Genomic DNA, 15,940 nt, shown 5'->3' on the forward strand with positions numbered 1-15,940 from the left:
CAAGTGACACATCAATTTTGCCGTTTACTAATGCGTATAAACCACTACTTGTGTGGCAACATCACGCAGCAACAAGACAGAAGTAAGCAATATGAAATACATGTAAATATTAAACATCACATTATAGTACAAAGATGGTGTTGGTTGACTCAGCCCATAAGTTTAAGTGACATCAACACAATGGCTGCCAATGCTTGACTTGTTTAATGGTCTATGAAACTCTCATGTACCATATTTGACGGTCTTTCCTTTTGCTGTACATCGGATTTACAACTGGTGTGTTTTTTTTTCTTTGACTATTATTCACTATTGGTATTGTTTATAGTATGTTTTAGTTGCCTGTTTTTCCCCAAGCAACTCGTATTTATTTCCTCTCTGCAGGGGACTTCTTCTGCCTCTCTTTGATGTCTAGCTTTGTCCAGCTGCGGTACAACCTGGGGGACGGTCCCCAAATCCTGCAGACTCTTACTAGAGTAAACCTGCATTCTAAGAGCTGGCACACAGTGAAGGCGGGCCGCATCGGTCAGCGAGGCTTTCTAATTTTGGATGGCAAGGAGGTCAGACGCAATGTAACCCAGGGGATGAGCACACTGGATGTTGCCACTGATATCTTTGTCGGAGGTGTCTCATCTCTGAGTTCTGTGTCCACGGACGCGGTCGAAGGAGAGCCAACGGGCTTCACTGGCAGCATCAGAGAAGCGGTTCTAAACGGACTTGAGTTGGAGTTGACGGAAAAAGGGGCTCTTGGTGGAGCAAATGTCAGGGATTGGGATGGGAGCGTCTGTGGGTATAAGGTGTGCCACAATGGGGGCCAATGCAGGGTAACAGGATGTGACTCCTTCACATGTGACTGCCCGGTACCGTGGACCGGCCCAACTTGTAATCGGTCTCTAAGCTGTGTCAATAATATTTGTAAACATGGTTCCATATGCTCTCCTGTTGGTCCGACATCATACACCTGCATTTGCCCCCTCGGGTGGGGAGGAAAGTATTGCACCAGAGAGGTAGCAACAGACACTTTAAAGTTTGTAGGACACTCGTATGTGAAATATATTGATGTGAAATATAACAGAAGGGATTTAAGATCCATTCAAGTTTCTTTTATCTTCCTCACCAACTCAAGTGACGGTTTAATCATGTGGATGGGGAAGGGTGGGGGACATGATGATGATGACTTCCTAGCAGTTGGACTGGAGAAAGGAGGCCTGAAAGTTGCACTTAATCTCGGGGAAAGAATTTCTCTCCCGGTGACTTTGAAAAGTCAGACACTTTGCTGCAATAAATGGCACCATGTGTCCATTTTAGTTCATAATTGTGTCATTCATGTGCATTTGAACAACAAGAGAGTCATCTTGGAGGATGTGGATCCAATTGGGAGATACATAGCTTTGAACTACTGGGGGCAGCTCTACTTTGGGGGATTTGAAATGAACACAAACGTATCCGTTGTGACATCTGGGCTGTTTTCGGGGGGTTTTGAGGGGAATCTCAGAAATGTTTATTTGTTTAATGAACCTCTTCTGTTTTCAAAAAGCAACGAGGGCTTTAATGTTGGTAACGGAAATGAATAATTAAGGAGCAATTTTTAGTGAGAGTTCAACAGCCTACATTTTGACTAATTTTGAGTTCTCTAGAAGATTGGCTTGAAAAGCTAAGTGCATTTGAAGAAGTGTGTGCATGTTGTGCTTTTATCAGATATTATATCAAAGAAAAGGGAAGGACGGTAAAGAGGAAAACATGTTATTAAAATATTCATCCTGGCTGCTCATTATACTCTGAGCAAAATGGTTTACAAAGTATCAGGCATTAAGTATCTGTCAGATAATGTGAAATGGTTCATGAAAAAAAATGACCATGTATGGTATGGCTTTTTTTTGTAATTTTTTTAATGACCATGTAAGAAGTCTTTTTGTAAAAAAAAAATAAATAAAAAAAATCTAAAAGTATAGGTAAGGCTTTTATTCGTAAAAAAAAAAAAAAAAAAAACATTTAAGAAAAATGACCATGTGTAGTAAGGTGTTTTAGTTAGAAAAATGGCTCTGCTGAGCTGTATAACTTTTCTTTATACTTGTATAACACTGCAAAATGGTCCTATTTTTTTCTGCTTAATGAATAAAGGTTGTAATGGTGACTATTTCATTTTGGATTAAATTTACATGATTTCATATAGTCTAAGTGGTGTTGATTTTTAGATAGGAAGGCAATCAACATGACAGAAGAGATGGTGTTGGACTTTGGATGTTCTATTGCACTTCTAACCAAAAATAAAAAAACAACAACCAGCCATTAATTGTTTCATTTCACACAAGGATCTTTGTTAAGATAAATCATACTGGTAAAACTGTATTTGTAGTCACTTTCATGTACATTTAAATAGAGTATAGCAGTCTTGTTTCGGTGACTGTATCTTTAATATACTGTATTTACTGTACACAGAAATTTGTTTTTATAACAATAAAAAAATGAATTAGCTTTATTACCAACTGTACATACACACGTGCAAAGGCACACTTCATTTCTATGGTATATTACAAGCCAAAAATGTACAATGCTTTTCCAGTAGAAAGTAAGACTATAAAATATTTAAAGCAATTAAAACGGGACCAACATGTGAACACAAGATGTTGCTCAATAGGTGCCTCCAAAACGTTTTTGGGGCAAATTAGTTTTTAGCTTAAAAAAAAAAAAAATTCGGCCCTAATGTTCTTCAGCTTAGTTTCAGGAGGTTAGAAAAAGGGAAGCAACGGGTTGGTGGAAATAATATATCTAGTAATTATAAAAATGTAATCTAAAAATGTTAAATTGAAAATGGCCTTTTTTATGAATTGGGGGTAAAATGTCTCTACACCCACAAGTCTTTCTTGGTCACACCTCGATAAGAAGGCTTACTCCGAAACGCAAATGGATTTCATTTTTTTTGTTTGCCACTGTAGAAAAAGATCAACTGAGTGCAGCAAAACCTTCTATAATAATTAAAAAAAAAGAAACATGTTGGGAGGAGCCAGATAAAAAAAAAAAAAAGTTTTGTTGCAGTGTTGTCATGGGCTTTACAAGGTGTAACAAATTGAAAAAGCAAGTTCAAGTTCATAACCCTACTAAAACAACAGGAAAAACTCGTAACTCCACTAAAAAAAACATCTTAGCTGGTCATAAAAGAAGTCTTGGTGAAGGGGGGGGGGGGCTGCGCATGAATGACAGAGGAAACAATCGAAACAGCCCCAACAATCTGATGTGGTTTGAATCAGAGAATGAGTTCCATACAGCACCAAACACATACTACTAGGACTTGTTTTCTTGAAAAAAAAAAAGAATTAAAAAAACATAATTACATGTAACTGTCCTTTGAGCTCCTGTGGCCATTGTCATAATCATAGTCATAGTCCGAGTCCCGCCTGTGTCGGTGGCGTTCTTTGTGGCGGCTGCTGTAGTCGTCGCTGTAGTATCGCTCTTTCCGCCTCTCGCCGTAGCGGTCCTCGGAGTGTCTGTGGTGCCTAATCCTGTCTCTGTGCTTGTCGTCGTATTCGTGCTCGTGCTTCCTGCTCCGCCCCTTGTCGTGGTGCCTGCTCTTCTTCCCGTGGTCTCTTCGGTGGCCGTGCTTACTGTGATGTTCCCTCTCTTCGCTGTGTCGCTGCTTCTCCTCCCATGGGTGACAGTAAGTGTAGATCTCCTCCTGGGCTTCCCCTTCCTCTTTGGCCTGCGATGGAAGTTGATCGGCTGGTTGAGGGAGACTCTCGGGGCGCTCCGAGGGTGAGGCGCTCTCCTGGGCCTGGGGTGTGGCATGGTTCTGATCCTGAACACCTGGGTTTTGGAAAGTGATTGTAAAAGATGGGTCATGGTTGCTGCCAGGTACCTGAGGTTGCTGCTCCTCCTGGTGGACAGGAGCAGCAATGTTGCATGCTGGGAGGGCTGGCGCCACCCTTTTGTCTTGTTGTGCAGAGGCGTTTCCCGTTTGAGTTACTGTGCCGCTCGGGTGGACTTTGGCAGGATCTTCGCGCTCATCTGGGACAGATTGACCGACGGATTGGTTTTGGTCTTTCAGTTTGTGTTTGGCCTGAGAGATCTGTAAAAAGCCTTGATGAAATGTTGTAACTGGGCTGGTTTTACTGATGCTCAATATGGGAGCATGCTTGGCATCAATGGGGGCAACGGGGCTCGTTTCACTGGCTTTGTTGTCTGTCACACTTGAATAGGTAGAAATCTTTTTCAATATCCCACTTAAAGGTTTGGAGGTATTTATGGGCTCCGGCGCTGGCTGTGATCCCAACTTTGCTTTGTCTGAACTGAGGAGAGGAGCGATGTCATCCTTCTTGGGAGTATCACCGCTGCCCACTTCATGCTCTTTTTGAAGCGTCGACAAGCTTTCCAGGAAAGCTTCCGTGGAAACATCTGGAGGCTTATCTCTCAGGGAGACGGGAGGACCTCCCGGTGCAGCCTCAGCATCTTTTCCCGGTGACGTTTTTGCAGCCTCCATCTGGCTGGTTGACTGTGATTCAGCTTGGACAGCTTTCACTTCTTTTTTCTTGATAACAAAGCGCTCTCGAGACGCGGTGGCAATGCCAGCAGTAGCTGGACCCTTGGAGTCCCCGCTGGATGGCACCCTTGTTTTTTGGGCAGGCTGGACCTTGTGAGTGTCACCCAGAAGCTTTCCTCCAAAATCTGGCAGCGGCGGGAGTATTCCACCCCAGCCGAGTAACACACCTGGAAGAAAACGCAAAGGTTTATGGGAATCCTGGCTGCTGTTGCCTGCAGCAGATGGTTCTTCAAAAGACTCTGCGATGGGCTCCTCTGCATCCTCTGTAGTCTCAAGTATTTTATCCTTCTCGCTTTTATTGGGAGTGGTCAAGGCGGCCAGGAAGAGCTTCTCATCTTCTTCTTCCGCAGGGGTTTCTTTGACAGATATTGGGACAGGCTTGACTTCAGGCGATATCCTTGTTGCTTCGTTCATGTCAACAGGAATATAATCTCTCTTCGGTCGCTGACGAATTATAAGTCCCAAGAGAAGATTTGCTCTGTTGTTCTCCAGACCTGCCAAATCACATGATAATTACATTTGTGTCATGAAAACTTTGTTCTTTACAGAGAGAAATCTGCTTGTCCTAATCACCTGGTCCATCAAAAGGCACAAGCTGATGTGGCACTTTTTCAGAGGCACCCAAAGGAATGAGATACATGTCCTTCACTTGTTTGCGGTTGTTTGACACCACGCCAAAGCGCTTTCTGCTGCTGAAGTAAGCATACAGGAGAGTGTAGGAGATTTCATCTTCTTCAGTTACAGGGGAGAAGCGAATCAGGCACACTTCCTTTAAGTGTAAAAGAAAAACAAACAGCGTGTGTCAGTAAAGTAACAAAGAAAAACAAACAGTGTGTGTCGATAAAGTAACAATCGATAGTTAGAGGCAAAGTCTGAACATAAGAAGTCAAAATATTACTTTAGTTCCTGTGGCACGTATCTTCTCCAAGTAATCCCACACCGTCTGCGGACTTATCCTTCCACCAACCTGAATACTGTCAGGAAGATCCTATGGAGAGAAAAAAAGTGTTAACTAACGATAGGTTACATGTGAATTTTTCTTAATATATAATCGGAACAACCAGTCTTTAGGGGTACAAATTTGTTGCCATCAGACTAAACGTGCCTACTTTTTTTGACAAACGTGATCCAGGTACTGACCCTTTAGGGCACCACTACATAGTTTCAACTTGATTTAGATCTGGCCTCTATTGGTGCAATTCCAAAAGTGGAACTTTCTTTGCTGATTTGATTATGTGATTAATAAGATTAAACTGTGGTATAGAATGCATAACTGTGTTAGAATGTTATAAGTTCTTAAAAATGTCATCATATTCTTTTGGTCTAACTTGTGAACAGTAGGGTGCCGACAAAAAAACAAAAAAAACATCTACAGGCTATGTGGACCGAAGCCTGATCTTACGAAGAATTGAGTTATCTCAATGGCGGCAAAGAGGTCAAAATCTTTATGGCAATGTTAATGAGGTGGATTTAAGTTTTTAAGTGGAATTGAAACACAAGTGTGTCTGGAGGGGGGGTTGTTAAAAATGTGGCGTACCTGAGTCAAGCTGTCCAGAATGCCTGACACAGGGAAAGCTTTAGTGACAAGTTTAGCCACAGAGTGCATCGTAAGGAAACCTCGCCACAAGGACTTCAGGCTGGAGAGGAACGATGAGTCATCATCTCGGACGGATGGAGGATCAGACCTGACGAAGAGAGAGGAGCACTTCAGCTGCTATTTTCGACACTAAGCTGCATAAAACTCGCATTGGAAATGACTACTTGCCTTCGCTCGTAGCTGGTGTGAGCCTTCTGGAAGCTCTCCTCTAAGACTGTGAGATGCAAGTCGTCTTCAACAGCAGATGGTGCCGGCGCGCTAGCCTCATCGCTCTTAGCAGACGGTCGCTTTGCCACTGTTGTAGCAACTTTGACCACTTTGGTGGGCGCCTCTTTCACTGGGGGTGCCATACGACCTTAATTGGTAGGACAAAAACTCAGTCACTGCTGCGCTTGAGTCACAGCTTGGGCTCGTGTTGACAGTTACCTGTACAGATTTTGCAGTTGAGGTCAAACAAGTGAGACTTGTGCTTGCTGGTGGTGTCTCTCTCGGTCTCGGTGCTCTCTGTCGGTTTCTCCGGAACAATGGCAGCCTCTACTGGCACTTCTGCGACTTTGACTGGCGATTCAACCTGGGCAGAAATGCGAGGCAGTCGACAATTGAGTGGCACATTTACTTGGGAATGTCACAAATCAAGCTATGGCCCCTTTCTTACCTCTATCTCCACAGGTTCAGGTACTTTCCCTGGTTCTTCACTCTCGATCTCAATCTCCCCTTTGTGTGTGATCTTGGTGATGGGGCGCCGCTCAACCTCTCTTTGCTCTCTTTCAATCATTTCAATTGTCTGTGGAGAAATAACCGGTTATCATTATGAACTGTGGATTTATCAACGAGCATCAATCAGCTTTACTGAGCGCCTCCATGTTCGTGAAATTTAGTTGAGGATGTGTGACTATTACTCACATGCCGGTTCTCTCTTTGCCGCCAAGCAGCCAGTTCCTTGGAAGCCAGCTCCTCTGGACTCATTCGGATCAGATTAGCAGGAGATATTTCTCCCTTCAGAACCTTCCTAAAGAGAACCTGAGTAGAAGGATAAAAGGAAATAACTTTTAAATTCTATTCAAACTGTCCTGATTTTGCATGCCATGTTTGGTCTCATTTTGGAGACATTTCCAACTACACTTACATTATTTTTAGTATCTTTGAGGTTAAACATCAAGCTTCGATACTTGCTCTTGTATTTGTTTTCTGTATCTTTATACATATGGAAGATTTCCCTCTCAATCTTCTTGGAAACTTCAGACGCTTTCTCCACTGGGACATTCAAATCAGACTCCTTCAACCTAAAATGCGGAGTGTCACAAATTCAGCACCTTTACAGAAAAGCTTTTCAAAGCCGTTCATTGAATAGGCTGTGCATTATAAATGTACAAAACTTTCCTACCTCTGCATAAGAATGTCTTTCAGAGAATCACGCACACTGCGCCTGATCTCCTCAATAGATGCAGGCTTTTTTGAAGATCCACTTTTACTTTTTGCCTCAAGTTTGAGCTGAATGCCTGTGAGGACAAACAAGCACCAAGGACGTTTGCATGAAAAACAAAAATGGAACTGCAATTCAAAAGCTTTTTTTCCCCTCCGTGTTGAATTAACAATGAAAGTTCAAACACAAATATATTTTCTGTTGATGCACGATTTGGAAATTCAACTGTATGTAAAAGAATTCACATATGGAAGCACTATCTGAAATACCTGTTTTATGATGACTTTCTTTAACATCTGCAGATGATCTTCTAGCTTGTTCCTATTTAAAAAGAGAGCGACCACAAATTACCTAAGGAGCATTTCAACATTCATAGTACAGAAAAAAAACTTGAAACCAACATGAAAGATATAAAAATAAAATATGAATGCTCGCCTTTACAATGACAATAAAATGAGAGTATTTGCTCTTGGCCAAATGTTAGACTCCTAAATTAATGCTAGTTTATTAACAATAGTTTTTGCACTTCGGAGAGGTGTGGAATGGGAAGCCAGGCAAGGCACTGAATCAATCACAAATGGATTGTTCCAGTTGCTATCGATTCAACAGCCCGAGAATGAACTGAGATCAATGAATGACAATATTCACACTAGGTATAAAATATTTCAATTATGTGTATCTTATAATTACAAATAAGTAAGAAAGATCAAAACATCACTGAATGAGTCTGCACAGTTTTACACCACTTGAAATTACAATATTTAAACACAGTGCACCAGACGGTGTATTTTATGTTTCGTGTCATTATTTTAAGCAATGCAATGGGTGAGTGCATGTTTCATTTTTAAGAATAGCTCCAGATGTTGCCCAGTCCAACGACCTGTAGTAAGCATACACCCGTGTGCAAGCCATCAGTGTTCAGAGAAAGTAAAAGCAAAAAGAAAACAAACCCTTGTGCAGATTAATATCAGACATCACTTAGCTGGGGAAAACACACAACGGATCATCTTTTGTCATTTCAGACATTTGTTAAACCACTACGATAAGAAAAATCCCAAGACAACTAACCTTCTTTAAAGATCGGACCCCTCCTGGTGTCGGTTCCTCCGAGGCCCCGGACTTGGGTTTGGGAGCCTGCTTTAAAGCTGGGGCTTCAGTTTTTATTTCAGGCGCGGGTGTAGTCGACTTTTTGCTCTCCTCCTCGCAGCACTTTAAGCACACGTACATCTGGTCCTCCTCCTCCATCTCGCGTACTTTGAGCAGGTCAAGACCAACGCAGTCGCCATGGAACCAGTCATCACAGCGGCCGCAACCTACCATGAACCTGGAAGGAGGAAAAAAACAATTTGCAGCTCATTTTCCTGTGCAGCCCATTGTAGATAAGCCAGAATTAACTATACTCTTTTGTGACTGCTGATTAAAAGTAAAATCACAAAGAGATACATCTTTTTAAGAAACCTCATAAATGTCAAAATACAATCCTTTTCGCACTGGACTTGTTTTTTAGGCCGTTCGCCTCTAGTAGCCCAGCGTACGTAATTGTCTCCATATTTTGCACTGGTTGCTCAGCGACAACAGGAAGTAGCCCGGTGCCTTTTTGACATTGTAATTCTTTTTTGAACTTGCGTTAGGTCAAAGTTTGAGAAATGTTTTTTGGAGACAAGACTTACATGTTGTTGTGGTGTTTCTTGCACTGACCACAGCAGTTGTTTCCGTCCCACACAGACTCGTTGTTGGCAGGTTGCTCCTGCTGTGCCACCTGTTGCTCAACACTTTCTTTCTTGACAGCCGGAGCGTTGTCGGGGATGAACAGCTGTGGCTCCTCCACAGAGATGCTTCTAGCAGTTTTACTTTTTTGCTTTTGTAGAATCTTTTCAGGCTTTTTCAGTTTAGGCTTCTCCTGCCCTGCTTCTTCTGGTGTTTTGGAGGAATGACCCGGACGAACGACATGGGAAAAGTTTGAAGCGTCTGCTTTCAAGGTGTTGAGAGTATGAGACAGTTTGGTTGGACTGTGTTGCTCAACCACACGAGTGCCACTAGATGGCGTCTTCTTCACTGGAGAACTGGGCTTCACTTTGGGATCTCCTGTTTGCATCTTTGGATGTTTAGGGGTATGCTCAATTGGGGTGCTTCCAGCCCGCCTTTTTAAATGTTGACTGCTTCTTATCTCTTTGAGAGACTTTAATTTGTGAAGTACATCTCTTTGGACAACTTTGGATGGTACTTTTTGGGAAACCGCAGCTCCTTTAGTCATGTTGCTTTGTCCACCTGTAATCACACCTTTCTTATTGGAAATGAGATGTTGCTTGGATTGGAGCAGGTTTTTGGCCACAATTGGTTTCTTATCTTTATTGTCCACTTTGTTACTTGGAGCGGTCCCGTTGCTTGGTGGCAATTTAACACCGCATTTTCTGTCAATGACAGGCTTCTGCTTTTTAGCACCAGTCTGATTGTCATCTTTAGTTTCTTGAGTGGACCTTTCTGTTTCTGTCCCATTTGCCGCTTGGACGTCATTAGGGTTCACATACGGCCCCAAACCAAGTGGTGTATCATCAACACACATATCCTCAGTGACATCCCGGTCTGCGACTTTCTCAGGAACGGGATTCTGTGCAGAGGCGCCATCTTCTGACATGGCAAAACCAATATTTGCACCGTAAGAAAAACTACTGTCCAAGTTGGGTTCTGTGTCTTGGAGATAGGATGGTCCAGGAAGTAGTTCAATCTTGAATCCTCCAATGGTGACAGTCAGCCGTTTCAACACAACAGAAGGTTTCAACCATAATCCACCTTCAATATCATTGATATTGACACGTCCACCCAGAGTTAGTTCTTCCTTCAGCTGTATGCCTTTTATTCCTTTTTTGATCAGAAATGACTTCTGTAGCCTGTTGGAAGGTTTCCTTGTCGGTCGTCCTCTGGGTACGGTGGCTGTGGTATTATCAGGAGGCTCTGAACCATCCTTTGATTCTGTATAAAGAAACCAAATGCATGACGTCACCATCTCCCTCACTGTCACTTACAAAATTAAGATGGGGGCTTACCTAATTGGACATTACATGGACGTTTCCTGGGTCTGCCAACAGGTCTCTTGACCGAATTGGTTTCTGTTACCGCCAGGTCACCGCTGAGGCCTGTGGCTGTTGAACCACCACTGAGCTCTGCCGTGAAAGAAAGAAGTTTGAGTAAATGGGCGGATAGCAGTAAAAAGTACAACAAAAAAAAAGTACAAGCAGATCCTTCAGCAGAATCACGCGTGGTCTTAGAATAATAGTGCACAAGTACTCAAAATGTGTGATGTAAATAATGGAATTAAATCATTTTTAAAAAATCCAGCTGGCTCAATACTTTGTGATTTTTTTATGACTTCATTTGAACACTGTATACCATGTGTTGATCATAAGCCTACCTGCTGAGCCTGAAATTTGGAAAGTGGGGTCCTCAGTATCCAGAAGGTTGAACTGAGAAGTTGCACATCCAAACATGGGATCTGTATCACTCAGCATGTTCTTAAGAGAATCTTCAAGGCAGAGTCCTGATCCAAACTCATTACTGGCTTCACATTCCAGATTTTGACCTATGGCAAGAGTGTCGTCCAACTGGTCACTGGGTATTAAAACGTTAAAAGTGTCCACAATATCCATGAATGCTGCTACCTTCCTGCATGGAAACAATACAACATTTAGATAACTGTCATGTGGATATTCCAGCTTCACATGCACATCATCAAAGCATCATAAATGTAATAAAACATGACCAAGTTAGCAACTGAACATAAATGCAAATGAAACAAGTGAGGGCTGCGGAGTTAAGTGTATGGCAATAATACTTTTAAACATTGCCCCCCGCCGTGATGCACGTCAATGACTTAAGTTAGCAGTGCTGATTGACTTGTCCAATTAGGTTTTCGCTTCAAATGTCTGACGCTTACTCACAAGGTGGAACGATTAATAAGTATCAGTGGGAAATTAGATTCTAATTAGTTTCTAATTTTGAAATTCCGACCAGTACCAAATGCAAATCGGCATTTCAAGTTTTAGCAAGCGTGTACACAAGTAGCAGCAGATCAAATCGGATGCATTGAGCGGGTAAATACGAACAGGGTGTATTTATTAGACACGATTTAATGATCGAGTGCTATCATTATTTGGAAACGAATGCAAAATGTTACTTATCTTGACTAGTTTTCTAAACAGACTAGACATAAGTTGCATGCTACTTAGCACGCGTTGCTAAAGCCGATCTGCAGCTAAGGATCGTATCCATTAGCAAGCTAACGATGACCTGTGGAGGAAGTTTGGTAATTCCTCAAGTCTCTAGCTTTGCAGACATACGCATATCCCGAAGATTTTACCCTAGTTACGTGAATAATCGGCCCGATCATTCTAGAGGACAAATTGTAGCATGTATAGTTGATAAAACATCAAGAGCGCGGTACGATATGTCAGATATGCTAACTAGGTCGTGCTAGCAAAGGCCTAGGATTGTTTGTAGCCTAACCACAGCTAACAGGCGTTGCGAGAACACGCCCACGAGCATCAAGTTCAACTTTGGATCACTCTACATTTGAACATATGAACGTTTATAAAGGGAGACTTACCTCTGTCTGAGTGCAATGATGTGTCCAATTCGTGCAGATTACATAGTAACGCGGATCCCCGCTTGCCTGCCTGGCTGCCTCCACTAACTTCCTCTACAGCTAAGCCGTCATTCGTCCCGTTGCCGAAAAGCTCCTGACGATCGCAAGAGCTGCGAGTCACGTGGTTTGTGTTTACAGCAGGTCACTTAGCAGCTGGGAGGGGGCAGAAGGTTATTCCTTGATAATAATAATAATAATAATAATAATAATAATAATAATAATAATAATAATAATAAAAGGAAATAAAAATTCCTACAACACTTTTGTTTTTGCTTTGTTCTATTTTCAGCGGTATCACAATCATATTAGTGTTTCTATACACTTGCATCAGCTAAGAAGTTGAGGATCACTTCCTGACCCGAGAACCCTCCCCAAAATAACCATACAATATATCAAAATATTTATTTAACCAGAAAATGAAATATAATTGGGCCTGAGATCTCTTTTTTCAAAGGTGATGTGTCCAAGAAAGCGGTGCACAAATCACGTCATAACACAATGTAAACATAAAAGAGCAATGTAAAGAACCAAATACAAAATGACTGATGATTATAGACTAAAATTTACTTTAAAATGCTAAATCTGAGATTTGTGAGGTTTTGAATCGTCACAAAATTGGAGCACATATAAAATGAAAGTTTATCAACAATATCCATGCCAATGCTCTTAGGGAACAGGTTTGCACCGCTGTCTCCATGACAACAGAGAACAACAAATTGCAAACATAGCCGTGTGAAAATTTTAATAAAATAAATACTGTACTGTACTGTAAATGCATTGTTTAGTAGTATTCAACATAGGCTAGAACATAACATGCAAATCCATTTGTTTCATTTTTAGGAGCATATATGTGAATTAAGTGTCATTTTATTTGTAAATTTACATGGGGTTGAATTATGATTTTCTGATGCAATGAAGGCATAATGGATTCCACTACAGACTTGACATTTACCAGCAGATGGCACAAAGAATATCTTCAGGTTTCCTCCCTGGAGGTTGCACTGTAGAAGAAATACAGAAGAAAAGCATTTGATCTGTATAATTGTGAAATTATATTAATCTTTTCTTGCCATTTTGAAAATCGTGTTGATAAAACTGAAGGACTTTAGTGGACAAGGCCTCTGGTGTGGATTTCTGGCATCCCCTGTTGCTTTTGTGACCAGACTGCCAAGAAAAATGAATTTGCCACAGCCCTGAAAAAGTGTCTGATTGCAGACCCCTGGGAAAAGGAGCATGTAATGCCGTTTTTATTCTGGCCTGGGCCCCTGGTGTGGGATTGGAAATGTTCCTGGCCTAAGGCCTCTGTGTTTCAAAAGAGGCCGGGACCACCTAATGGTAATGCAGATCTTAGACAATGGGGGGAAGACAATCACTTAAAATGGATCCCATGGCTTTATGCCATTTTGGAGTCATACCACACTTGGTTTGAAAGGGTTTTTGGCCCTTTTATTTTGTTTTTTTTGCTTTTAATTATTATTCTAGGTCCCTGGTGAGGATTTGGAAAGTTTCCCTGCCGCGACCACCAGATGGAAACACAGGCAGGATTTTTTTTTAAATTTTTTGTAACATAGTCACAATTTATTAACTGGAGCCAATCTAAGAGAAAACCTAACTACCTGAAGATAACCCATACTAGCACAGGATTAACACTGCACAGGAAAAGCCATCACTGGGATTCACACCAGAACCTCGGAACTCTGAGGCAGATGTGCTAACTGCAAGGCCACCCTGATGTCCTTCACACTTTATCATTCAGGAAAAAAATTTCAAATACCCATCCCAGTTCCAAACGATAATTACCATTCCTGCTGTGATGCCATTATCCTTCATTCTAAAGATCAATTTATGGATGTTGGCACCTTCTCCATCACTGCCCATGCCAGCGAACCAGGATTAGCAATATTTTCACTGATGTCACAGCGCCACAAGACAGTGTCATTCCATCCATGATAATGTCTTCCATCACTGCTCCTTCTGCAGAGTTGCTCCATGACCTTTAATGACATCACACAATAAACACAACCGAAGTTTACATTTTCAAGTTACATCTGATAATGCCAGGAAATGCTGAACTTTAATAATAGTTGTACTTGAAACAGCCAAGGAGAAAAGTGCATACTGTAGACGAACTAGCCCAAGAATAGTTGATTCACTGGTTTTCCAGACCAGATGGCTCCAGTACACAGGCGAGGATTATTCTGCTTACCTGCATCAAACACGCCGTTATCTTCCAGGGCCCGTACGGCTGACTCGACAGCATCCAGTCCTGTTTCTTCTTTTTGCAACCCAGCAAAGCCTTCACGTGCTGCTGCTGCAGAGACATTAAGTCATTGAATCTCACACTTGTCATGGATGGGTAAGAAGTCTACACTGCAATCTTTCGATTAAAATTCCAATAGGACAGTGCAACAAATTAAGTTTATGTACGCACTATAGGAGACTACATATGCACTAATAAAACCAGGCTGTACGGAAATAATGAAGGTCAGAGACATCAAACTGTATCAAAATGTGCAGTACTGCTTTTGGACACGTGAGGTCGACAAACTTCCACCAAAGAATATTGTACCCAGTGTGGCCCACACAAATTCGCATCTTGACATGGGAGTTTCATTCATTCCAAACTAGTAAATAAATGCCCTTTTTGTATTATCCCCATTTAAATGAATTAAAACGCCCCCACACACAAAAAAGCAATAATGGTTTTGTTATGATTTTAAACAGACTATGGTGTATAAAGGAGAATAGAAATAACATATTTTCATAGAGTGTAGTTAGTATATAAACTGGTGTTTTGGGCGTTTAAGTAAAAGCTTTACAACAGAAATGAGTAAAACAGTTTTCCAATGACGTTAAGTACTTCCAGGCACCACTAGTAAACAAACTTCAATGCTTCAGAAAATGGGGTAAGTGACTTGACCCCTCCACCCCCTTATTAGCAATATTAATTTAAAAAATTGCATTAATGTTTAACCTTAAAGGTTTAATTATGTTCACAATAGTAATCCTTAACTGCTTGATTAAATTGGAAAAGAACAAAAACTAATAGAATGATCAATCTTTATCTAAGTTTTCTCCATGCAAGCTCAAAGGGCATCCCCTTTGTTTTCAATGCTGTGCAAGTTTTGCAGCTTTTGTTAAAATAAGTGGGAGGAGGAGGAAGACGAGGAGGAAGAGGAGGAGGAGGAAGAAGAGGAGGAGGAGGCGTGGTGTGTTTGTTCTGCGGCACCCCCCCAGTCCCAGCACATCTCCAATAGTGTTTAGGAGGGGCGGGGAGCAGCATCCAGTGCGCACCCAGTGAGCGTAAGCTTGTGGCGTGGAGCTGGAGAGGAGAGGCAAGAGCCTGCGGTGGAAGAGATGGGCTCACTTCTATGAATCACAAGTCAACCTGCAGGCAAGCATCCTGGACACCTTGGAGGACAAAATAATTTGAGGTTTTTTTTTCCTTTTTTTTTATAAAGGGAGGAATCTGCTCGTGTTTGAGTCTGCAGCTGCCAACACCAACAACGAGGAGCGAGATTGTGCGACCTGCTGTGTGCAAATCTGCACTGATAGAATGCATCAGAATAATTACGTACCTGAACTAGTAGCTGAGAAAAACACTTTGGAACCTCAGTTTGGGCATGCTTTACGTCTGCTTGCAGAAGGTAAATCACTCTATACTATACAGTATCTACTAAATGTTTCCTCATATATGCTTTTTTTTTTTTTTTTAATGTTTCACCCTATTAAGAAAAGTTTATGATCTGT

The 15,940-nt window shown here is 41.7% G+C and overlaps 3 protein-coding genes across 7 annotated transcripts in view; 2 read left to right on the forward strand and 1 right to left on the reverse strand.

Moving 5' to 3' along the window:
• eys (EGF-like photoreceptor maintenance factor) overlaps nucleotides 1-2,351 on the forward strand; it is a 138,368-nt gene extending 136,017 nt beyond the window's left edge. Inside the window, exon 55 of the mRNA XM_085921663.1 lies at nucleotides 382-2,351. Coding sequence (XP_085777789.1) covers nucleotides 382-1,571 — 1,190 coding nt within the window. The 3' untranslated portion in view covers nucleotides 1,572-2,351. The remainder of the gene's footprint in view (nucleotides 1-381) is intronic.
• On the reverse strand, nucleotides 2,228-12,286 carry phf3 (PHD finger protein 3). 2 transcript variants are annotated; one of them, XM_085921665.1, is made up of 16 exons: nucleotides 12,152-12,286; nucleotides 10,961-11,207; nucleotides 10,596-10,712; nucleotides 9,222-10,521; nucleotides 8,620-8,875; nucleotides 7,821-7,872; nucleotides 7,513-7,627; nucleotides 7,255-7,411; nucleotides 7,032-7,148; nucleotides 6,784-6,912; nucleotides 6,555-6,699; nucleotides 6,297-6,483; nucleotides 6,069-6,216; nucleotides 5,430-5,519; nucleotides 5,105-5,300; nucleotides 2,228-5,025 (listed from the first exon to the last, which is right to left on the reverse strand). In XM_085921665.1, the coding sequence occupies exons 2-16, from the start codon at nucleotides 11,193-11,195 to the stop codon at nucleotides 3,326-3,328; spliced, it is 4,944 nt and encodes a 1,647-aa protein (XP_085777791.1). In that variant the 5' UTR covers nucleotides 11,196-11,207; nucleotides 12,152-12,286; the 3' UTR covers nucleotides 2,228-3,325. The 2 variants fall into 2 exon arrangements, with proteins under 2 accessions (XP_085777791.1, XP_085777790.1); XM_085921664.1 differs by having other exon boundaries at nucleotides 10,961-11,211.
• A 3,247-nt stretch (nucleotides 12,287-15,533) lies between these two features.
• Nucleotides 15,534-15,940, forward strand: part of khdrbs2 (KH domain containing, RNA binding, signal transduction associated 2) — a 30,666-nt gene continuing 30,259 nt past the window's right edge. For all 4 annotated transcript variants that reach the window (XR_015067416.1, XM_085922219.1, XM_085922217.1 and 1 more), the window contains exon 1: nucleotides 15,534-15,837. Coding sequence is in view for 3 of the 4 variants with exons in the window: in XM_085922219.1 (XP_085778345.1) it covers nucleotides 15,747-15,837 (91 nt within the window). In the remaining variant the exon portion in view is untranslated. The remainder of the gene's footprint in view (nucleotides 15,838-15,940) is intronic.

The sequence above is a fragment of the Syngnathus leptorhynchus genome, chromosome 10, assembly GCF_054491065.1.
Source record: "Syngnathus leptorhynchus isolate UIUO chromosome 10, UIUO_Slep, whole genome shotgun sequence".
NCBI classification, from domain to species: Eukaryota; Metazoa; Chordata; class Actinopteri; order Syngnathiformes; family Syngnathidae; genus Syngnathus; species Syngnathus leptorhynchus.